Genomic DNA, 23,221 nt, shown 5'->3' on the forward strand with positions numbered 1-23,221 from the left:
AGTTACCGCTGACTAAGCAGACTTTTAACGTCATTTGTTCCCCACGCCTTTCGTGAAGCTCGTTTGGCTTGCAGACGAACATCATCAACGCCAGGTTGCTATCTATCAGCAAACATCCAAGCACAGAAGCCGTCAAGATGTCGACAAATATCCCAGCTGGTCTAAAGACGGCCGATATTAGCCGTTTTGTGACCCGCGCAGCGCAGCTTGAGAAAGCAAAGCCGACAATCTCATATTGGTGTACGTTGCGTCAGCCTTGAGCCGTCAGTATAATTAACCACTCCCTGCATTGCAAGCTAACATGGGCCTAAAACACAGGTAACTTCTGGGCTGTGACTCAGATTTTGGACAAACATCTTCATCAGACAGATGAAGAATGCTTGAAATACACCACTGAACTCATGGATAAGCTCGAGAAGGTATGGTTGCCATAAGCCGTTATTAGGATTTACTTGACTCCCTTGGGTCACCAGTGAACTAACGGCGAATTATTTCTGAGATGCTAATCTTTTTTTGGGTGTCTTAGTTTAAAAAGGAGCACTCTAATGACGATACGATAACAGACGACACTGCTGGTCAGGCATACGTAGAACAATTCGCTCTTGAGACATTCCAAAGGGCGGAAAATGCAGTTCGGGCAAATAAAGCATCTATGTGGGTTTGAGAAATCTCCCCTGAAATGGTATTAAACCAATTTAACAAAATATACAGGCAGACTGCCGATACTTTCCAAGCTGCAGCCACTTTCCTGGATCTAGGCCAAGCATGGGGCCAACCTGACGCGGAGACAGCTTCCAAAATTAAATATGCTAAATACCACGCCGTCCGAATTATGAAAGCTATAAAAGCTGGAGAAGATCCGAATATCTCCAATCCTAAAAATACGGAAGCCTCACCGGAAACCTCAAGTCAGGCTGAAGGAACAGTTGCTGCCGGTGACACCCAGGCGCCTCCAGAAGTCCCTAGAAAAGCACGACAGCCTTCTGTCGAGGATATTCCGGATGATTTCGATAAGGTTCAAAGTAAATTGGCAGCGCAATCATCACTGAACGAATCGCTTCATCCTTCACGTTCATCTTCTGCAGCGCCTCCACCACGGCCTACAAGTGCTCTTAATATCCCGAATGCACCCACAAGTGCGCCAGGCAGTGGAATGCCCAGTCCTCCAATAAGTATACCCCCAGGGATGGTAGACTTTGATGACAGTTTACGGCAGAGACCCTCACAACTCTCCAGGGCTACTGTTCCTGACCTGCCTGCGGCGCCCTCTGATTTCCCATCGCCTGCGTCAAGCAATGCTGACTTACCGTCTCAACTCGGACAAAAATCCGACTTTTCTTCACTTAACGTTTTCCAGTCCTTCCCTCCACCTGCCACGGACCCTGAATTCCCACCCACGGAGTCCCACGCTCTTGGCCCTCCCCCGCGCACATCTCCTGGAATGGGCGTTGATAGAACATCCCACCCACAGCCTCCAATGGTACCGCCAATAACCCAAATCCCTAAAGACACGCTACCCGTATCTTCATCAACGCATGGAACTAGTAGCTCTAGCCAAACCGTTGATGAGGAAGCAATTTCAAATGCCCAAAAGCATGCGCGCTGGGCAGTGTCTGCGCTCAATTTTGATGACGTCAACACTGCAATCAAAGAGCTGCAAAAGGCTTTAAATTTTTTGAACCCCCGTTAAAATACCATATATAAGTTTACATATTCTCATATGGTTGATGAACCATCACTCTTTCAGGCTCTTGGTGCATATGAAGCCTTTCGTATGCCACAACAAAACTTCTGGGAGGCATAGCTTTATTTCGCCTTGTATTGCAGTTCTAGCATCCTCTTGTTTCAGCTATCAAACACGATACTGCCTCTTGACAGCCTAAATTGAATCTAGAATGGAATTTCCAACACCACGTACGTTTCGGCCTATACGTGTATCCGCTCTTCGGACATATCGAAAACTACTATTTGCCATTCTTCGTTTATCCTTCATATGGCCATTCCACCCATATCAAACTAAAAGGTGTCTTGTCCAATTGGGGGATGGATCTTTTCACAAATGAAACTGGATGTATCGTGTTTATGTATGTATACCTAGTTAGCAGACACTGATTCGAATATTTTTTGGACACTTATCTCTAGTTTCATACCAATATCCCAAACCATTCTTCTAGTATATGGAGCTCAAGAAGTGTCTCTGAAATAACAAACCAGTGAACACTTAAGGCGCCTATTGTTATGTCCATGCCTTCAAGATGTTACTTTTATACTCATGGCTGCTGATGGGGAATCGCCGCCAGCTAAGCGAATAACGTATAAGTCAGTAACGGAACTGCATGTTCCTGTCAACTTGTTCATTTTGTTTATTTCTCACTGCATGAAAAATGATCTGAAGAAGCTAATTCCAATATCTTCATTCTCCATCCAGATACCCGGCATCCTGAATATTCATACACGTTTTGGCATCTAGAGACCTTGAAGTCTACGTATATCAATATACTTCATTCATATAACTACTCTCTTCTCTGATACCAAAATAGCTGAGGATCACCCCGAACTTCTATTTACCAGAAAACATCTCCTGAAAGTTCAATGACTGCGATAAACCGAGGACCCATCCGTCACATATATTTGATAACCGTACTCAGTAGTGGAAGTCCATTATACCTACCTGGACAGGAGCTGTGCCACAGGTACAATTCGAGCATACCAAGGCGCGTGTTATCAATGATCTTCCGGTGAAGAGATATGTAATATTTTCCGCCTTATTACATGGGGGCCTTGATGCTGACGCTCCATTCACCCGGGAACGGATGAATGCAGCTCTAGACCATTTTACACAAGGTCGTTCTCCCACCGTATACCGAGGACTCGCCACCGGTTATAATCATGTTTCAGGAGCTGCTTGAAGCAAGCATCAAGCAAATTAGGAACACGAAATGGGTACAGGAACGGTTTGCAATAACAAACATTGATACCCGTGGATTCGACTCCCCGTATGGAACGCTTACTTTAACCCAAGCTGAGGATCACAGCGAGGAAAATAATGACTCCTTATTGGCCGGGATGACACTACTTGTTGTAAATGTTTTCCGTGTTAGATGGCTCAGAAATTTCTGGAGGGACGGGCTGTTCGTTGATTTGGACGTTACATATACGGGGCAGGATGGCCGAAAGGAAACGAAGTCCCTTCGAGCCTGCAATACCCACCTTGACTCTTTGTCTTCTGTTCATCCGATCCGGCCCTAGCAAGTAGCAAAGGCTACAAATTACCCAGAAGAGGTGATGCATGGTGGTGTGCTGGCGGGTAATATGAATTCCATCCAGGCTTCGGACGATCGGATTGCGGGGGATAGCAATCTTAAGGATACATATTTGGTGCTAGGAGGAACTGAAGGAGATTCAAAAGAATATACCTGGGGATATCAGCGTACTTGTGATAAACATGAGATTTTCCGGCCTGAACGTCTTGACAAGGTCCTCTATCGCGGTGGCCTGGTGGCCAGGGCCTTGACACGTATTAACGTGGGAGTGGTCGTGGAGGGTGACGAAATCGGATCAAGTATTCGAGCTCGAGGCATGGAACTCTGGACTACAGATCACTATGGACTGATGGCTGACCTGGAGGTTGCTGAAGTGGTGGAAGCTGAGGAAGAGAAGAAGGACTAAGTAGTTAGCTCAGATCCCTGTGGTTAACTAACGAGTTAGTTAGTGATAGTGATGGTGCGAATCCACCCGCCATCAAGAGCCACACAAATCTTCGGCGAGACTGCAGCCACCCCCTGTTGTATGTATTATTACCAGCATGAACATAGAATACTATCACATTGATGACCTGGGTTGTACTTTATTCTCCTTTTTGATAGTAGGTACTCCGTACCTACAATGGTTTAAAGGTTGAAAGTTGGTAGGCTCGGCCCGGCGAACGCCCCACAGCGAGACCCAAGGTTCCAGAGCAGCGGAAAGGCCTTCGTCGCCGGGCTCAGGAAACTGACGTCTAGATTTCGCACGGAAAACATCTACCTACATAAGGCCTGCACCCTGCATCGACGTCGATTGGGTTGGTATGTTGAATGGCACTCCAGTCGACAGGACAAACAGTTAACTCCATGGTTTACGTTCTTCTCGCCAAGGTTCGGGGCACCCGTCGCTTGTCCAGCCTTCTATGTATGAAGGACTAGCAAGCTATACGCAGCTTTAGTATGGGTGCTCGTTATATCTCGGGATGACCGAGCCCAATCGAATGGAGGTGACGATGCGGTCTCGTTCGTCAGCTTGCATGCAGAGTCTGGCTTCCATTAAAGGCTGCAAATAACTAGATATCCTGGCCACATACCCAAGGTGCGTGAAACAGTGCCTATCTCCTCGTTCTCGTTTATTATTATTTCTGCTTCTGTCACTCGACAATGTGGTTAATAGAGATAGGTGAGACAAAATCAGGGGATCTGCCGTCAAAGAATATGCAGCCGTTACGGCGGGAAACGCGTTTGTTTAACCATGAGCCGTAGCCAGTTCAATAATCAAACTTGGAGATCACTCATCTCGGCCAATTTTTAACACTGGGATATTCTCTCTTACCAAATTTGAAATACGGAAGACATGCCTGCATGAAGGTATATACTGAAACGCTGCTATGCTTGGAAGTTGGATTTCCTGGAACTTGGAAGGCCGTTATTTTCCAGGGGGAATCACGGGCAACGGGCAACCAAGTCTGCCACAGTGAATGGTCAAGGCTTATATTTGCGATGGCTGTACCGAGCAGCAGTCCATTAGGGAGGGGTCTATCGCGGGCACTTCGCAGGCACTGTGAGGAAAACTGTGTTTAATGAGGCAATAGGGTATAGATATCATTCCAATCGGAGAGACATTCGGCTGTGTCTACCATTGTGTGAAGCTCCACTCCACAGATAACGGGGTCCCTGCCTATCTAGCAGCAATGAAATTCGGGGATCCTTCAACGGAAACGAGAAAAGGGTCTCATGAGTGCTTTGGTGGGAAGGAAAGGGGCGTTGCTCGTATTGATTGATCAACAGCCTCAGCTCGTTGCAGGAAGATGGCAAAGCATCATTTACGTGGGTCGAATGGCTAGCCGCGCAATTCGGGCTCAACAGAGGCAAACACTCCGAGCAGCATTCTAGATTTACAGCAGCTGGACGGCTTACCGGGGGTGGAGGAGGTGATGTGTCTCAGGATATCTTGTCCATAATCCTCCACGTATCCCTAAAGGCTACTCCGTAGGCTGACACTGACCGTGCAAGCCGTGAAAGGCAGGTATATCTCGATCCAGAACCAGGTAATATCAAAGAAGGAAGAAAGGATGTCTGTGCCTCCAACGCCCGAGACTCCCTGAAGATTGGAAAGGAGCCTGGGTTTCCCGGGGTTCACCAACATTTACCTCATCACCAACACATAATTGCATATTTATAACTACCCTGGGATATAATGGGGGTGTGATATCACACTGGTTGTTGGTAGAATCGTCCACTTTGCTGGGGGACTGTTCAGGGGCCGCATTCTAGCAGCTCGATCGGCCCCAACCTGCAAGTTCGATATACTTATTAGCATTGGATGGGAGGACAGCGAGATTTCAATATGTGGCATGCGCAGGCCCATGTTGAGCTCCCGACAGTCTGTCTCTTCGGATGCGCCCCTTTTTCCGGGTGACCAATAACGGAGAATATACGACTCGTGAGATGCAGAGAATATGCAAGGGTCCTTTCAACCAATATTATCGGCGACGTCTTCAATAATGGCTTGCACCCCCCTCCTTTTAATCTTACCTGCATTGCATGGATCTATTTCCTTCTAGAAAGATCATGTATTATAACTCACATCATGATATTTGGTCGATTTCCCCCCGCCCCTTGCGGCACGTCACAGTCTTTGGTTTCAAACGTTGTCCGTCCTGCCTGCCCTGCAAACTATCCTGGGCTCAAGAAAGGGACTAACAACGACTGATGACGACACCAAAATACGATGACTGCTCTGGGGGGGAAAGAAATATACTGTCAGCTGAGAAGAAACATGTCTGCCCCTGAATCGTTTTGATGATGGGCTCCGCACGGTTTTTCCAAGTCCACCAAACGAGAACGTCGATATTGACAGGCCCTTTTCGTCTTGGAAGAGAAAGGGAAAAGGAACGGCGAGACGAAAAGAGAGAGAAAGGGAGGAGGAGGAGGAGAAGAAGAAGAAGAAGAAAAGAAAGCAGAAGATAAGTAGAAAACGGAATTGTCGGTGTGACCAACAAGGCAGCGAGCGAGTGGTACAGGCCTGGTACGCCAGTAAATTACATCGTTCGTGGGCCCTGCAACTCGCATTCCGTAAACTTCGGTCAGAGAGATAGCTGTGTTTAGAAGTGTTACACCCGGTGGTGATATAGGGCTATATAGAGATATAGGTTGGAGAAGTATAGACCCTTGCGGTCAGGCCTCCCATACATCCCCCTCCCCCTTCCTTAGCACAGGCGAGAGGGATCTCGATACCTAGCCTGGTGCCATCCAGCTGGTTCTCGCTCGAGCTGGCTTGCGTCTCGTTCTCGTCTGCTGCTGCGGGATCAGCCCCTGTTCTGCGGTATCCGATGATGCATGTCATATAAGTGGGTTCAAGCCGCCAATTCAGCAGGAGAAGAGAGGTTTGAAAAAGCAAATACGCATCCTCCCTATACCGAGACTTAGTACTAATTCAACTTGTTGCCCCCCCACCCCTGCCTCCCTCACTGTCCCTTTCCCTCTTGTCAGAAAGAGAGAGAGAGAGTGAGTGAGCGAGTGAGAGCGAGTTGAAAAGCATAGGACCGCCGCTGAGTATACATAAAAGAGCCCTGCGAAACTCGAGCCAGTGCTGGCCGAGCACTTCTTCGAACCGCCCGTCCTGCGTCCTGAATATCAAACAGCCACTTCCCGCCTGCAGCCAACGCGAGAGGGGGAAAAAGAAAGAAGAGAGTGAGAGGAAGGTGGACAAGAGAACCCCACGTCTATCCCTCTGCTGTGTGTCCGCTTGTCCTTGAGGCCAGCGTCTCACGTCTCGACGGCCTCCTGACTCTGGATCTTGCCAGAACGCTGCCTCCAGTAGACATCGAAGGCACGTCGAGAACCCGACGAAACGAAGCCTATCTACACTCCGGTTAGTGACGAGGATTACAGGAGAGACCGAAGAGAGCGAGCGAGTAGCGGCAAGGCAACGCGAAAAGGGACAAGAACAGGAGGGAAAAGGCCTTGCTTATTCTTATTCTTTTTTCTTCTTCTTCTTCTTCTTCTTCTCTTTAATATATATCTCCTGGCCAATTCATTCATCTCAGTTTTATATATCCCTCCGGCTATTATAGTCTACTTCACAGCAACGACCACAGGCACCAGCAGCCATGTCGGACGACTCTTCCAACAAGCCGAGCGTGCTGGTTGTTGGCGGGCTAGGTATGCAAACGACTATAAACCAGCAGAAGCAAAGGAGCAGACGTCGATGTCGATGGATGTCTGTCGATGGTGGCGTTGGCGTTGGTGTTTTGGTGTTGATGTTAGTTGAGCTCGAGGCTGATTCGCTTTCTCCTTTTGGCCTCGTTGCCCTTTGACAGGTTTCATCGGTCGACATCTCGTCCACCACATACACAAGAACAACCTCGCCTCTGAGCTGCGGGTGGTCGACAAGCTGCTCCCCCAGCTTGCATGGCTCTCACCCGAGATCACGGAGGCATGCAAGGACCGTTTCGTCCAGGCAGATGCCAGCCTTCAGCGTACGCTTGTCCTCCCCCTCTGAACCCCCCAATCCTCTTCCCTCTGCCAGCATCATCTCGACGTCAGGAATACAGGATTGACAGGCCTCGCTGCACTCTAGAATCGCTCCCCCGCGTCTTCGACCGTGCAGACGGCTCCCAGTACGATCTGGTGATAAATTGCGGCGGCGAGTCTCGGTATTCGCATCAAGACGATGTCTACCGGCTACGCAGCCATGCCCTCTCGATTACCCTGGGCAAAGAAGCCGCACGACGGGGGGTCAAGGCCTTTGTTGAATGCTCGTCTGCGGCGATCTACAAGGTTGATGACAAGCCACGCAAGGAAACAGACAAGCTGAAGCCCCTGCAGAAGCTCACCAAGTGGAAGGTCACCACGGAGGAAGAGCTGGCAAAGATAGACGGCCTTAACCTCGTCGTATTACGGTTCCCGTATGTATATGGAGAATACGACACTGGCCTCCTGACGTCTGTCATCTGCGTGGGGAGAACATACAAGGAGATCGGCCGTCCTCTGACCTTCCTGTACGCCAAAGAACGCCCTCTCAACACCGTCTGGGTTGTGGATGCGGCCCGCGCCCTCTGGACAGCCGCAACATGGCGTGCATCCAAGGGACCTCTACCTTCCAATCAAGACCCTCAGCCATTCCCTACCACCTTCAATATCGTCGACCACAACAACACGTTAAAGGGTGACCTCGCTGACGCCCTCGAACGCAACTTTGGCATCAAGTGCGAATTCCTGGGCTCTCTAATGAGCCAATTCGCCAAGATGAACCAAGAGCAGATCCTAGACGAGATGAACGAGGAAACTCTAGAAGTTTGGTCGGAACTCTTGCTGGCCAAAGGGATCACTACCTCAGGGCCCATCAGCCCCTTTTTGGAGAAAGAAGTTCTCAAGGACGCAGATACAACTGTCGACGGATCCCTGTTCGAACAGACTACTGGCTTCACATATCTGAAGGAGAAACTTGACCCAGACTGGCTTAGTAGTGTTATCAAAAGTTACGAACAGATGAACTGGTGGCCCTGAATTATACATGTCTTCCTCTCTGTTCGGCCGTGATACGCGTGTCACTCGCTCCCTTTCTCCTTATTAACTACTGGATAGATGAGAAACCTCTCTCTCGTTTCATTTCCCTGCTACTTCTCCCTTTTTACTTTTATTTCTTTTGTTATTTGCTTCGCAGTCTTGCAGTCTTTATTTTTTATTTATTTTTTTATTTTATTTTTTGCTTTGTGCTTGAGACGGGATATATACATTCACGCAGGATCGATGTATGGGATGCATGGGTGCCCAAATTTTCACACTCCATTCCTTTCTTTTTCCTACTTTGGCGCCGCTTCTCTTCCTCTTACGCTCCTCGACATCCCAAGATCGCTTCCTTCGTTCTATGATCAGTCTAGCTTTCTGTCTCTCCCTTCCCGCTTCAGCCTCGTTGCCTTTATATACCCCTGTTGTAATATAATCAATACTTCATTACCGAAAACTAAAAAATAAAATAAAATAAAAAAATAGCACGGCTTGAATAGTTAACTATGCTTTTCGAAGACTATAACGATCACTCCACGATGGTGCTGCTGTTGACCCGTCGTGGATATTTTGCTGTCAAGGCAAGAACTGCTAGGTCAGTAATATAAGGAAGAGTTTGCCGCCCGCGAGGCCAGCTATGATATAAAAGTACAAGAAAAGAACACTGCTATGCAAAAAGAGAGCAAAAAAAGTCAAGTATAGAGAAGAAAACTCAACTAAATAAAACCAAAGGAAGTGATCCAATGAGGAAATAAAGTTATTCAGAATCAGAACTCCCAGTCCTCGTCTACTGACTTGATAGCCCAGTCGAACTTCTCGCGCATCGTCTTCGAGAAAAACTTCTCTATTGGGACGTTGAACTTTTTAGAGAAAACCACGGTCAAGCGGGGATCTATATAATTCTGTTACGAAGTGGCGTTAGTGATGGGGTTGCTTCTCGGGGAATGACGAAACGAGCGAGGATCGGGCTGGATAACGAAGCAGAAGAACGGAAAGAAAGAAATAAAGAAGCATGGAAGTATAGGATCAATTTAAAAAAAGAAAAAGAAAGAAAGAAAGAAACTCACAAGCTTAGATGTGCCAAGGGCAACTTCCTTGTTATTCTCCTTATCTTCGGCCTGAAGAAGCATATTCTCGATACGCTGGTCGATTTTGCTAATCTGGCCTTCGAATTTCTCGACAGTAGGACCCCTGCCCTCGGCCTCAACCTTTTTCGTCTTATTCTCCTTCTTATATTTGGCCTCAAGCTCGTCGGCAGCCTTGAGTCGTTCCTCGAGTTCTTTGGCCTTCATCTCCTTTTCTCCATCGGCGGCTCGCTTCTCGTTCTCTTTGTCGAACTTCTTGCGTATCTTTTGGCGAAGCTCCTCTGCGAGGAAAGCCTGATGTTCCTTGATCCACTCCATGTCTAGATCTTCATCTAGTTCAAAGTATGCTGCACCTTTCTTCTTCTTCATACTGGAGTCAAGGTCAAGAATCATTTGTTTGATTCGCCATTTCTGATACTGCAATCCTTTGATCTAGAACAGAGAGTTAGATAGGTTGCTTTCTAGAAATGGAAAGTTGATCAAGAATAAGATAGGAAGTGATAAACAGCTGCTTGCTTACCCGATCGCTGAGTTTCTCCATCTGGTTGGCGTGTCCAGCAGCAACGGTGCGTTTATGGTTACAGAGGATGGCGACTTCACGGTTTGCGTCGTTGTACTGTTTGACCTTCTCTGGAATAGTCCCGGTTGCGGACATTTTCTTCAAAAGCGTTGCCATGGTGTAGGAGGCGTTGTACGTACGGAACACCTTGGCAGTAAGGCCAGGCATGTAGCTTGATAGATGCTTGTTGAGAGCCGACGTCTATATATAACGAGGTTAGAAAATTCGTCTTGAGTACATGAATAAAGGACATGGTAGGAAATGGGATGCATACCGTGAGCCGATCAAAAATCTCATCGCCTTCCTTCTTCGGAGGCTTTTTGAATATCTTGAGGTTTTTGAAAACTTGAGGGTCAACCTCAACTTCATCGTAGTATCTAATGCTGTCCTTTCCCAGGAAGTCGAAGACAACGGTGTTTGGTGGCTTTAACGTAACGTGTTCAAATTTAAGAGAGCAACAGCCAACGGTGTCGGCCTCATCTTCACCTTTCTCGTTTCCAGCACGGAGGGCGAATTGGTCGATGAGATAGACAGCTGTAGCTCGTTGTCTATTGACCATAAGTTCATCCTTAAGGCCCTTTTTATAATCCTTGCGAATCCGATCAATGTGTTTCTATAGTGAAAGAAAAATTAGCACCAGAACCGAACGACGCCATGAAATGGCAGTTAAAACAGCACGAACCTTGAGTTCCCGAGCCTTCTCAAACTTCTTATAGTCACTCTGGCCTTTGACATCTGAGTTGGCAGCTAACATCACATATTTGTAGTTTCCGTTAACGTTTTCCTGCCACATGGCCAGCCATGTGCCCTCCTGGTCATGTCTAACTTCCTTCCAGCGATGTCCTTCTGGAGGAGCTGGGACAGGTGCATCCTTGCCAATGTTGATAGTAATCTGTTCAGGCATGACGCGAGTTTTCACCGTACCAGTTTTGGGATGCTCTCCGCGGCCGCGGAAGAGAGCCGGAGGTTCAATACGGAAGTTACCAACCTTTTGCTTTCGCCCATCCCACATACAATACATGTATGGGGCTTCAGCGGCATCCTTTTCGGCCTTGGCTGCCTTCTTCTCAGCAGCACTCATGGCTTTCTTCTCCGCACGCAATTTCTCGTAGTGTTCAAAGATCGTTCTGAAATCACACTTGGAAAACTCCTTGATCTGGATAGGTTTGCCCTGGGGATCCTTTGCTCCGCCAGTTTTCTTGATTATTGCCTGAAAATCGTTGAAGAAATTCTTCTGGAAGATGGGGTTTTCAACGTTGTGGGTAGAATTGAGCATTGTTCCAAAGTGAGAGGCCACCTCTTCAGCATCTGGGCGTAAGGTGACCGGGACACCTGCGTATTTCAGTTTCACATCCTTTGGCAGCGGCTCGTAAGGCGGCGGGAAAACGACTCCGTTGTGTTCCAGGGTCGTCCATTTGATGGTGCCGTCGCCCTTTGATGGATCTTCCCACCATCTGTATTCCTCTTCGGCTTCCTCCTCTTCAGCTTCGGCTTCCTCACTAGGCTCCTTCTTTGCTGCGGGTTTGCTCTTCTTTGCAGGAGTGGCAGCGGCCTTTTTGGCGGGAGCCTTGCGAGCGAGAGGAACGTCTTCATCGCTGGACTCTGATTTTTTGATACCGTTAGTCAGAGCTTTCTTCCCATTCGTAGTGGCTGCTTTTGCTTTCGTAGGTTTGGCAGCAGTCTTTGCAGCAGCCTTCTTCTTGGCCGCGGCCTGGCGATCCTGCTGTCTGAGAGACTGTGCCTCCTTTTCAGCACTCTTTTCGATATCAGCCTTTTCAGCCACGAGCCTCTTAGCCTCTGCAGAATTAACGGACGCCCTCTTGCCCTTCTTAGCCTGAGATATCAAGGGGGCCTCATCCGAGTCAGAAGGTTCTGGTTTTGGCACCGTTCGACGACGCTTGCTCTGGGAGGAGTCAGTCCGGTTGGTGCTATAGAAATGGGGGAAAAGGGGGAGCAAAAAGTCAATCAGCCGAAGACGGTGAGTTGCGAGGAAAGACTGGGGACAGGGAGCGTGGCTGTTTTCTTCTGGCGTACCAATGGTTTATCGTCCTCTGCGCTGCTTTCCGCCTCCACATACGACGGGCGACCAGCACTGGATCTAGATTTCCGTTTAGACGGCGCAACGCCGTTAGTGTCCGCATCCTGCATGTCAACTTCGTTGTCCGTTGCAGGGCCATAGCGGATCGAGATTCCTGGCTGGGTGGTGGTTGTTCCGTTGGTAGAGATGTCGTTGGACTGGGGCACGGTAGGACTGGACAATGGAGGTTCTGTCAAGAAAGAAAAAGAAAGAGCACGAAAGCCCGACTCGTTAGCCATGATGAAGCACCCCAGCGCATACTAGCGCCCTCAGTTGGGTTGGGATGGCTGCGCCGCTCTCGTGGGGGGAGAGGTCTGCAGCTTATGCTGGCATCCGTCACTCACTTTGAACACTTCCGTTGGTCCTCCTGGCGCCGGCAAGCGGCGCATCGTCGTCTGAAGAGCTCATGGCCTGCAGCTGAGACGCCTGCAACGCCTTCAGACGGGGCAGATGGTGAATCTCCTTCACACGCAGCGAGAACCGGGCTGACCGGACGAGGGCGAGCTGGAAGCCAGGCCTTGCGAGCCAGCCGAGGGGAGTTATAGTGAAGGCGTGATGACGTCTGGGTGAGAGCCGGGCGAGAGAGACGAGCAGAAACGAGGCCAGAGCCCGGGCAGGACGCGGGTGCTATCTAGACAGCTGGCGCCGTGGCGGGACGAGAGGCCGGGAGGAAGTGAAGCGCAAGAGCAGGGAGGCGGAAAGAAAGGCGAAGAAGAAGCAGAAGAAGAAGCTGAGGATTTGGATTTGGTTAAATAAATATTAATAAATCCAGGATTTCGTCCTTTTTCCTCTTTTTTTTGGTTATTGTTATTCCAAGCCGGCCTTGTCCCAAAGCGGCTTAGCGCCGCTCGCAGCCCTTTCTGGCTTGTTTTCTTCGAACGTCGAAAAAGACGAAAAACGACGAAAACGACGACGAAGGAGAAAAGACGAAGACCAGAAGCCATCGACGCCGTCACCACCCACGCTGTAACCAGTCTGTCTCGACCGCCAGCCCCTCGAGATGTTCTCGCGCACCGCCCGCCCGGCATGGAAGGCCGGCTCTGCCGCCGTCGCCCGGTAAGCCACCTCAAGAGAGACTACCCGAAGGAACCACACAGCTCGCCGGCAGCCCGCGGTGGGAGGAGACGGGGACGCTGGAGGGCGAGGAGGAGGAAGAGGGAGGTGCCGGCGAGTGATAGGGAGCCAATTGACCGCTGACGATGTGTTTTGCGTGTAGTGTTGCTCCCGCCAATGCCGCCAACTTTGCTACCCTCCGTGAGATCGAGGGCCGCCTGAAGTCCATCAAGAACATCGAGAAGATCACCAAGACGATGAAGATTGTTGCCTCTACCCGTCTCAACAAGGCCCAGCGTGCCATGACTCTGTCTAGAGCGTACGGTGAGACCTCCGAGGCCGTCTTCGGCCAGGCAGAGACCAAGCCCCTCGAGGGCCTCAAGACCCTCTACATCGTCGCCAGTTCCGACAAGGGTCTCTGCGGTGGTATTCATTCCGGCCTCAGCAAGGCTACCCGACGAATGATCATGGAGAAGCCCGACGCCGACATTGTTGTGCTCGGAGAGAAGTCCAAGGGACAGCTCTCCCGATCCAACGAGGACAACCTCGTCCTCAGCTTCGCTGGTGTCGGCAAGGACGTCCCTACCTTTGCTGAAGCCCAGGCCATTGCCGACCAGATCTGCCAGTTGCCCACCGACTACGCCAGCATCAAGATCGTATACAACAAGTTCATCAACGCCCAGGCCTATGAACCCACCACTGTGGAGGCTTTCTCTGAGGAGGCTATCATCCAGTCCCGTCAGTCCCTCTATTATCCTTTTCTTACTTCTTTTTTTTTTTAGTTACTGCTCGGTAAGAGTTTAATGGCCTAACTAACTTCTTTAACAGCCAATGTCGTCGCTTTCGAGGTTGACTCCGAGGTCCTTGCTAACCTCCGTGAGTATGCTCTTGCCAACAGCTTGTACTGGGCCTTGGCTGAGGGACACGCTTGCGAGATCTCTGTAAGTTCCACCACTTCACGAGCTGTATACTAGTCAATTGCTAACATGTTCATTTCCAGGCCCGTCGTAATGCTATGGAGGTAAGAATACTGTTCGGAACTTGATATATCATCGTGGTCATACTCACATTTTTCCTTTATAGAATGCTTCCAAGAACGCAGGTGACATGATCCAGAGGTAAGCTAATACCTCCAATGCCACTATTGTCCGACCGCCCACAACTAACACCCCACTTTAGATTCCAGATTCTCTACAACAGACAGCGTCAAGCCGCCATTACCGGTGAATTGGTTGAAATTATCACTGGTGCCACCGCTTCCGAGGATATGTAAACGTACGCAGTCGAGAGGCTTTAGATGCGAGCACCGCATATATATCTTATGCGCGAAGCTCTTGTTCCCCTGCATGCAGATCTAGATCCATTCACCCATTTTTGTACAAAGATAGTTGTATTCACAAGAGATGTTTCTTTTGTTTCCCTTCTCCCATCACACTAAACGTCTGTGGTTCCCCCCTCGCTCCTGTAAGATCAATTGTTGCCATCTATATCTCTATCCATGAGCTCAATAGTGCCGTCACATCACCGTCTTCGACCAACAGCAGCATAAGTTCCTTTCTTTCTACTATGTCCGTCCTTTTTCCTTTCCCGCCAAGAATCAACGTTCCATTTCCATACCGGAAAGTCTATAGAACCCCTGACCCGAATACAGTCTCGTAGTCAATGCTATATACCCGCCCTCCCGGACAACTACATGCAGCTCTTTAGAAGACCAGATGCACGTCATATATCAGGAAACTTCAATATATATCAGTCTTTCCGATATATCTACGATAGAGGCTCTAAAAATAGATTAAGATAAGATAATTCCTCCAGTAGCGCTTCTAGTTAAGAGATATACATATCAAGTTTACCTTTATTATATATCTACTGCATAAGGGAGAGAGATATAGTTAGTTAACTTAGTTACCCTACTACCCTCATTTACTTCTAGCATTTGAGGAGATAGTATGCACCCAAATGCGTGCCGGAGTTTGTAACAGAGTGTGGGAGTCCGCCACCCTTCTCTCGCCTCCACTCAGAACTCCATAACTGCCTAGGTAGTTCACTCCCTACCTAGCATCAGTCCCGTCCGTCACCCTTTGATTTGGTGCCGTGATGTTGAAATACCGCTCACTGCCTTGGTACTTTCATTTGAGGGTCTCCCAGGGCATAAGACTGATCCCGAAAAAATGAAGCTTTGCATATTTAACGGGGTGTGGCAGGAGTTAACCCACGCTTCTTCATAGATCAACGATGTCATTTTCGAAAGAATTAAGCTGCAGTAAGTGAAAACAGCTGGTGGCTAGACCCAACGCAGGGGAGCATATAGAAATGAAGTCGTCAGGGCGATGGAAGTTAGTGGCACCCCTCTCCCGTTGCATACTTTAGGTCAATATCCGTATCGAAAGGGAGAGGGTCACCCTCGCGGATAACTACTGTCTTTTGGCAACAAAGATTACTATACTAGGATATCGGGACTCGGGAAGGCTTACTCTTTGGGCCATACTTCTATATATACGTCAGTGATCTCCTCAGGGATTTTCTTTTTTATAGCTGCAACAAGTTTGTCAAAACATGTGGGAGTTTCCTTTCCTTGAATCTCTGCCGTGGTGATCGGGGATGACGCCTTGACTGAGAGACTGGAGGTCATGTCTACCGAACCTCTTTTGGGAAGTGAATGTGTATAACATCACCGATTCACTAGTTAAGTGGAAAAGAACAATATTGGAAGTTTATGTCATCCGAGCTAAGATATTAATTATGTATAATTATTATTTTATTATTATGAATTTACTTTAATTAATTTATATAAAGTTAAAATTTTATCCATTATCTTTATATCACGTGATATAGGGAATGCCGAGATGACTAAGCATAATTCTTGCCGGGGCCTTTAGAGTGAATTAAGGAAAGAAGCCAACATTGCAACTTCGTCAGGCCACAGTGTTCGGTATCGAGGAGGGCCGCCGAGCGGATATATAGGCTGTTTCTTCTGCACTGCACGACTGTATAGACAAATTATTTCTATGAACCCAATTTGTTAAACCCACAGTCGCTCAAGATGCTGAAGTCAAGCTTGGCAGCTTTGCTCGTGACCCTGGCCATAGAGGCAGTGCCTGCTTCCGGGCTCTATACCAAAAAATCCCCCGTACTCCAAGTCGACGCAAATAGCTATGATCGTTTGATCGCTCGTTCGAACCATGTCTCTGTAGGTGGAGCTTGCCATGGAATACTAACCATCGTTACCTGCTAACCAGACCTATATAGATTGTCGAGTAAGGATAAATATACCCAACATTTGGTGTCCTTCCAATACTGTTGCTTACATTAATAGATTCTATGCTCCGTGGTGTGGCCACTGCCGGAACCTGAAGCCAGCATATGAGAAAGCTGCTAAGAACCTTGACGGTCTTGCAAATGTTGCCGCAGTTGATTGCGACGATGACAAGAACAAACCTTTCTGTGGCCAGATGGGAGTCAAGGGATTTCCAACCCTTAAGTTAGTTATTCCGTCGAAGAAGCCTGGAAAGCCCAGGGTTCAAGGCTACCAGGGAGCTCGAAGTGCAAAGGCTATTGGTGAAGCTGTTATTGATAATATGCCAAACCATGTCAAGAGGCTCACTGACAAGAATATTGATGAATGGTTCTCCCTGGGCAATGATACCACAAAGGCAATTCTGTTCTCCGAGAAAGGTGCCACTGGCCCTACTTTGAAAGCACTATCCTGTGATTTCCTTGGCTCCATTTCATTTGGTCAAATCCGGAACAAGGAGAAGTCTGCCGTTGAACTATTTGGCATCTCAAAGTTCCCAGCTTTGGTCCTTCTCCCCGGTGGTGATAAGGAATCCATCTTATATGATGGAGAGATGAAAAAGCAGCCGATGATGGAGTTCCTTAGCCAGATAGCTGAGCCGAATTCCAAACAGGCACCTGAAAAGCCAAAACAAACGAAGAAAGCTGATAAATCCTCCAAGTCATCAAGCACCCCAGAAAAGCCAGATGATTCCGCTGAACCAGACAGTTCGAAGGATAAGTCCGAGGACAGCACTACGCCTGAAGACTCCAAGAGTTCAGAAAGTACTGAAAAGGAAGAAACTGGACGAAAGACACCACCACTACGGTCACTCGCATCCAAGATAGATCTCAAAACTACCTGTCTATCAGACACCACAGGAACATGTTTACTTGCCCTGGTCTCATTACCAGAATCTCCTTCTGCTCCACCGCCACCCGCGACGATGGAGATGATAACCGCTCTTGGTGAGATTTCGCACAAGTACACAAAGAGTCACGCAAATATCTTCCCGTTCTACCTTGTCCCTGAAGTTACCGAGGAAATTACCAATTTCAAGAAGCTGGTCGACATCCCATCCGATGGTGAATTAAAGATCGTCGTTGTCAATGGCAGAAGAGGCTGGTATAAGTTCTATAACCCCGAAGAGAGAGGTGGATTTAGCCATGCAGGCTTGGAAAAGTGGATTGACGCCGTCAAATTTGGTGAAATGGAGAAGAAGAAGATCCCAGAGGGCGCTTTAATCGTAGATGCACCTCAAAAACCTGCCAAGTCTGAGGAGACTCCAGAGGAAACTAAGGACAAAGTCGATGAGACAGCTCCAGAGCCAGAGCCAGAACAAGAGCCAATCCAGGATTCCAAGGAAGCTCAGCAGCAAGGGCACGAGGAGTTATGAGGGATTTGATGTTCTCGCAGCTGTGGAGTTACCGTGGTTTTAATTAAGCGTAGCTGGTACTTAAGCAGCAGGCCAGATGTATCTGTTATTGTAAGAGAATTAGCGTTACTGTTATCATTTTAAATAATTTGAAGCCAATACATTGATAAGTTACGCCCTCCATGAATAAATATCCACAAGTATACGTTTCTGGAATAAAGCACACTTGCAGCTGCAATAGATGTGTCGAGCCAGAACACCATATTTATGCTATTTACAATTATTATCTAAAGACGCATTTCTACGTAATGAACATATCGATCAATCAGTCCCTTCTTCGCCCCTCGGTACCCTTTTTAATTTTCTTTCTCTCTTTGCTACCAATCTCCTTCTCATAGATATCCCTTGCAGTCTCGCCGACCTTCCGCTTAGCCGAAGACTTAACACTGACAGTCTTAATGCTGCCATCTTTGGATGACGATGTGCGAATCTGCTTTTCAGCTTCCTCCCAACCTGCAGCCCCGTGCTCGATCTCATATCTATATCACCATTAGTATAAACAGTCCAATGATCCACGTCGAGATAGTATACATACTGGTTCAATGGAAGAGCATCAATTAAAGCTCTCTGCTTTTCTCGTAGTTCAGCGTTTATCTCTCGCCCACCCTCCTTTAACTCATCTTCCAGGTCAACATCAAGCGGACGAAAGCGGTCTTCAACGATCTTATCATCATGAGCATCGGTTGTCTCCCTCTGAGTTATGGCTTTGTTCGTTGTAGGCATTGTGTCTGCAACGGCTCCTTCGAGAACGGAGCGGAAATGTGTGGACACTTTTCTCATTATCTTAATGAACATCGCCATGAGCTGGGTTGCAGCAACCTTGAGTTCCTTCTCTACGTCATCGAAGGTCTTGCGCTGTAAACCGGTGGCCAGAAGGATAGTTTGTTGGACACCTGAGAGATTGACTCCTGGGGTCAAGCGCCCAGAGAAGTAGAGTGATGCTATTGCCGGAACTAAGTCGAGGATGACATGGTAGTCTAATAGGTTATTCGCATAACTATCGAGTCGTTTAAGGTCGAAAGGAGAAAAGACAGCATCGATGTCTGCCTTCGTGACAGGAGATGGCTTAAGGGACGGGTCAGATTTCGATACTGCGGTGGCTGACTCGCTCATGCTCAAAGACATGACTGATGGGAATTCACGAAATTGGTATGACAACAATGATTGGAAGCGTTTATGAAAATCTGACACAAAGGCTCCAAGCCAAGAAGCATCATTGGATCCAGTGGAAAGAGTCCGAATCATTACACAAGAATGCTCTCCAGTAAGGTCGTTAGGAGTCTGCCTTAGATAGACAGGAGCGAACTGAGACTTCTTCCAAAACTTATGCAGAGGCTGTGTCAAGCCAAAACTCACGCCAACGTAGTCAAGCGAGCCAGGACGTCGCTCAGAGAGCTTCCCAAAGAGTGGGGGCATTGACTGGATATCTCTGACATGAACATTATCATCTAGAAGATTGGACTCCTCCAATTCAGCATCGGTCACACGAACCATTTCCTCAGAGGCTGGGTTTTCGTCCTCTGATAAGCTAGCAAACTTGCCCTCGAAGAAGTCGATAAGCAGCTCCAAAGCACGGGACCCATATCCCATCCCAATGTAGTCGGGATTAGTGGCAATTCGTACAATTCGTGCTCCAGATAGTCCAGCGAAATCCTCGTCCTGGAATTGTTGGCTGACAAGCCAAGGAATAAGATCACCGCCCGCTCTCTGGCCACGGCTTAAGCTGTTCAATACGCTCTGTTTACTTATCTGGCCCTCCAAAGCAACCTGGATGACACATAGTGGCTCAGGCAGCTTTGTTGCATTCTCATCAACAGGTGGTACCAAAACGTAAAGTTGATGGGCCGGTGCATCACTCATGAGTTGAAGATCATTGGGAGTATTCTTGTAATGACTGGCAACATACAAAGCCATCATCTGGTGGAGGAACTTTTCGGCAACTGGATGGAAAGAAAAGAGAGTATCACGGTTAACATGGAGCAATTGGCATTGGGATGGGTGAGGGCACCCCTGGGTATTCAATTTAGATTTTGGTAAAGTCGCGTCAAGGCATAGGAGTTTGTTAAGCCATTTTTCAACAGAGTCTCCTTGGGCATATCGAATTGGTTCTGACAGAGTTATCTCGCGTAAAGTTCGACCACCTGGATGAGAACCTCCCTCTTTTCTTGCTGGCTTGCCGGTGGCTCGGTCAGTGATATCGGTATTGTCGATGCCATTAGCTTTGGTCCCTCCCCTTGACTGTTCTCGCAGTTGCTGTATTAGCTTCAAAGAAAGGGATCGTCCAGTACCTTCGTAGCCATTGATTGTCGAAGCCATAAAGACAAGGTAAGGACCCATCAGCTTGCGTACTAATGGCAAAGGGATTGCTGCCGCTTCATCAATGACCAATAATTCAGCCTGTCCCAAGGCGAAAGCATCCTGTGGTTGGATATACTGTATAGTCTGCCTGTGCTGCCTGTGGACATTGACCCTAACAATTGCTTTGTTAAAATCTGGATTAGTTGACTGAAGGATAGTGTAATCAACATGATCAAGGTATCCCAATTCATCGAAGCCTTTGAACACGAACTCAAAAAGGGTCTTTAAATTCTCCGGGCTTGGGGAAGTAATAAAAATGTTACTATATCCATGGGCAATAGCAGCAGAGATTGCCACACCTAGAGCTGCTGATTTTCCACGTCCACGAGCGGCAGTTAAGGTGACGGTGCTGCGCAATGTCTTCTCGGCGATGGCATCCACAAATGTTAGGAGTGCCTTCGCCTGGTCAACAGTTTTGGCCAGTTTCACCAATGCCCCTACTGGCTGAGTGTCTTCTAGTTCCGTCTTAATAGACTGTAGCTCCTTTTTGCTAGGAGATTTGGCTTCCTCCTCAGGATCAACGGGCGGTAACGGAGCGACTGCTTTTCCTCCAGAAATAGGAAGTACATTTAATTCATCATCAACCACAAGACATGTGTTGCAACTGCCAAGTGACAAGATAAAACGTTCATTGAATCGAGCCACAACATCATCATGAGCCTCTGTTCGGTACCTCGAGTGTATGTCCATGGATAGCGTGTACAATTGTTTCAAGCTCTTCATGCCCTTTAAAAGAAGGATGACTATGCCACCACCCTCAACTGTCTCCACTGTTCGTGCGAGTAAATTTGGCGTCAAGGCCTCGAAATCCTGCAGTATACACATCCCATATGTATTTCCGAGAATCTTTTCAGTCTCTTTGTAATACACGTATCGGATCTGATTGAGGGTTATAAACAGTTCAAAGGGGTCATCGGTATTTGGATCGCGTATTCCTCGCTTTATTTCCTTCTTTATCTTCATCTCTCTCTTCTTGCGATGAGTTGTAAAGCCGAGCAGGTCCTTCTTATACGCCCATAGTACTGACTTATTTTGTTTAACGTCGACGCTCGACATGATATAATGAAGGTGAACGATAACATCTTTGGCCCGATCTCCAACAACAACGAAGAAACTCCGTTTCTTCTCCTGGATTCCGTTCCGAATTAGCGCTGGAATCCGCGAGTCAAGGGCCTTTCGTGGCATTGCGACGGGATAGCTCTTGGATTGAGCGGTTAAGGAGTGAATACTGCCGTATTATATTGGTCGTGGAAACGCAGATTATCCTAGGGCATGTTAAAAACGCAACCCTGGGCAAAATACAGACGTCTAGGACGCAGCCGTAGAATTGCGCAAACAGTGTTGAATTGAATCTTCATCCCAAGCTCACCAAGATTCATCAAAATTCATTTAAAAAAAAAAAAAAAAGTTTATTCGGGTAAACTTTCCAAACCTTGATTTTCTGCCACTTCTCACCGCCCATAAATCATGTGACCTTGACTCTAAGTCACGTGAAATAGACGCAACAGAGCTCACGTGCTAATTAAGCGACAGGTAGCGCTTAGATAGCCAATAATATTTTTAATTTAGCCCTGAATACTTTGTCAAAGATCGTCCATTCTGGCGGCTAACCCTGAACGACATATCGAAATGACATAAGAGCAACAACTTAGTTTAACGGCCATGTGTCAGTAAATCATCCCAGTTATTTATTTGGTATTTTGTATCATCTTATGTGCTGCTGCTCTAATTAATGTTTGTCATCGCTGGTCAATGTTGGGAGCAGGGCAGTACCCCGCCACTGGCAAAGACCTATTCCACTTCTGGATAAGGACCGGGGAAGAAACCGGTCATGGCCAGACTCCATAATTACCGAGTCAATACAATGCATAATTAGCCCTTGATAATGACTTGTACTTCTGAAGCATTGTGATTTTGTTGTGCCTCCGTCCATAATGCGCCTCCCGCCCCGAATCTTATCCATAAACCCAAGTTGTGATTATGTCGTCACACAAGACTTGATTACGAATGCGTCACTTGTCACGTATCAAGACAAGAATTGTTCGCAGAATGAGATATTGCTCAATGCTTCAAAACATGAGTGTATCCCGAAGTTATCATTTCTAGAACCACGGTCAAATTTTACCACCAGGCCATTTTTTACTCTGTTAATCGTACATCAGCAACTATGAGCTGCCTGGTCTATCCACAGTCACCTCCAGATTCCGTTTATGATGACGATGATGATGCTGATGCCAATGCCGAGGAAGAAGGAAGGGATGAGGAGTCGCTTATCTCTTTTTATAGAGCCGCAACGGAAATACCTGAGGTAGCTGCTTGGTGAGTGACTCTCACTACTATTATAATGGTGACCTTCTCGAACTTACATTTGTACCAGGACCTTCAGTATTACTGTCCTAGGGTTGCTCGTTTTGTCAAGCGCATCACCCCCTTACCGTGAGTCGCTATAGCCATAGGGGATCCAATTTTCCCTACCTTTATTAACCTTCGATGTGTCATAGGTCTATCATCAGGATCCCTCTCCATTATCTTGTTCATTTCAGGTATTATACTATTAGTGACAAGCTTCCTAACCCCCAGAATACAATCAAAACCTAGGTTGGAAGACAAAAGAATGCCTTTAC

The 23,221-nt window shown here is 47.7% G+C and overlaps 10 protein-coding genes across 10 annotated transcripts; 6 read left to right on the forward strand and 4 right to left on the reverse strand.

The window, feature by feature from the left end:
* Nucleotides 1-137: 137 nt before the first annotated feature.
* On the forward strand, nucleotides 138-1,690 carry TRV_03518 (uncharacterized protein; the record flags this gene model as incomplete). Its single annotated transcript, XM_003022261.1, has 4 exons — nucleotides 138-240; nucleotides 319-419; nucleotides 527-654; nucleotides 712-1,690. 4 exons carry the CDS (start codon nucleotides 138-140, stop codon nucleotides 1,688-1,690), a joined length of 1,311 nt encoding a protein of 436 aa, XP_003022307.1.
* A 1,199-nt stretch (nucleotides 1,691-2,889) lies between these two features.
* Nucleotides 2,890-3,669, forward strand: TRV_03519 (endonuclease/exonuclease/phosphatase family protein; the record flags this gene model as incomplete). The annotated part of the gene is made up of 2 exons (XM_003022262.1): nucleotides 2,890-3,081; nucleotides 3,250-3,669. 2 exons carry the CDS (start codon nucleotides 2,890-2,892, stop codon nucleotides 3,667-3,669), a joined length of 612 nt encoding a protein of 203 aa, XP_003022308.1.
* A 2,275-nt stretch (nucleotides 3,670-5,944) lies between these two features.
* TRV_03520 (uncharacterized protein) lies at nucleotides 5,945-6,591 on the reverse strand (the record flags this gene model as incomplete). The annotated part of the gene is made up of 2 exons (XM_003022263.1): nucleotides 5,945-6,270; nucleotides 6,438-6,591. The coding sequence occupies 2 exons, from the start codon at nucleotides 6,589-6,591 to the stop codon at nucleotides 5,945-5,947; spliced, it is 480 nt and encodes a 159-aa protein (XP_003022309.1).
* A 766-nt stretch (nucleotides 6,592-7,357) lies between these two features.
* On the forward strand, nucleotides 7,358-8,756 carry TRV_03521 (uncharacterized protein; the record flags this gene model as incomplete). Its single annotated transcript, XM_003022264.1, has 3 exons — nucleotides 7,358-7,409; nucleotides 7,568-7,726; nucleotides 7,828-8,756. The coding sequence occupies 3 exons, from the start codon at nucleotides 7,358-7,360 to the stop codon at nucleotides 8,754-8,756; spliced, it is 1,140 nt and encodes a 379-aa protein (XP_003022310.1).
* A 767-nt stretch (nucleotides 8,757-9,523) lies between these two features.
* Nucleotides 9,524-12,716, reverse strand: TRV_03522 (uncharacterized protein; the record flags this gene model as incomplete). Its single annotated transcript, XM_003022265.1, has 6 exons — nucleotides 9,524-9,658; nucleotides 9,824-10,273; nucleotides 10,362-10,601; nucleotides 10,675-11,013; nucleotides 11,083-12,396; nucleotides 12,435-12,716. 6 exons carry the CDS (start codon nucleotides 12,714-12,716, stop codon nucleotides 9,524-9,526), a joined length of 2,760 nt encoding a protein of 919 aa, XP_003022311.1.
* A 761-nt stretch (nucleotides 12,717-13,477) lies between these two features.
* Nucleotides 13,478-14,803, forward strand: TRV_03523 (uncharacterized protein; the record flags this gene model as incomplete). The annotated part of the gene is made up of 5 exons (XM_003022266.1): nucleotides 13,478-13,533; nucleotides 13,694-14,268; nucleotides 14,359-14,471; nucleotides 14,614-14,648; nucleotides 14,710-14,803. 5 exons carry the CDS (start codon nucleotides 13,478-13,480, stop codon nucleotides 14,801-14,803), a joined length of 873 nt encoding a protein of 290 aa, XP_003022312.1.
* Nucleotides 14,804-16,000: 1,197 nt separating this feature from the next.
* TRV_03524 (uncharacterized protein) lies at nucleotides 16,001-16,162 on the reverse strand (the record flags this gene model as incomplete). Its single annotated transcript, XM_003022267.1, has 1 exon — nucleotides 16,001-16,162. The coding sequence occupies one exon, from the start codon at nucleotides 16,160-16,162 to the stop codon at nucleotides 16,001-16,003; it is 162 nt and encodes a 53-aa protein (XP_003022313.1).
* Nucleotides 16,163-16,712: 550 nt separating this feature from the next.
* On the forward strand, nucleotides 16,713-18,200 carry TRV_03525 (disulfide isomerase, putative; the record flags this gene model as incomplete). The annotated part of the gene is made up of 2 exons (XM_003022268.1): nucleotides 16,713-16,720; nucleotides 16,847-18,200. The coding sequence occupies 2 exons, from the start codon at nucleotides 16,713-16,715 to the stop codon at nucleotides 18,198-18,200; spliced, it is 1,362 nt and encodes a 453-aa protein (XP_003022314.1).
* A 304-nt stretch (nucleotides 18,201-18,504) lies between these two features.
* TRV_03526 (uncharacterized protein) lies at nucleotides 18,505-21,782 on the reverse strand (the record flags this gene model as incomplete). Its single annotated transcript, XM_003022269.1, has 2 exons — nucleotides 18,505-18,718; nucleotides 18,775-21,782. The coding sequence occupies 2 exons, from the start codon at nucleotides 21,780-21,782 to the stop codon at nucleotides 18,505-18,507; spliced, it is 3,222 nt and encodes a 1,073-aa protein (XP_003022315.1).
* A 982-nt stretch (nucleotides 21,783-22,764) lies between these two features.
* Nucleotides 22,765-22,920, forward strand: TRV_03527 (uncharacterized protein; the record flags this gene model as incomplete). The annotated part of the gene is made up of 1 exon (XM_003022270.1): nucleotides 22,765-22,920. One exon carries the CDS (start codon nucleotides 22,765-22,767, stop codon nucleotides 22,918-22,920), a length of 156 nt encoding a protein of 51 aa, XP_003022316.1.
* Nucleotides 22,921-23,221: the final 301 nt, after the last annotated feature.

Source organism: Trichophyton verrucosum (assembly GCF_000151505.1).
Source record: "Trichophyton verrucosum HKI 0517 chromosome Unknown contig00295_1.f1.exp, whole genome shotgun sequence".
Taxonomy (NCBI): Eukaryota; Fungi; Ascomycota; class Eurotiomycetes; order Onygenales; family Arthrodermataceae; genus Trichophyton; species Trichophyton verrucosum.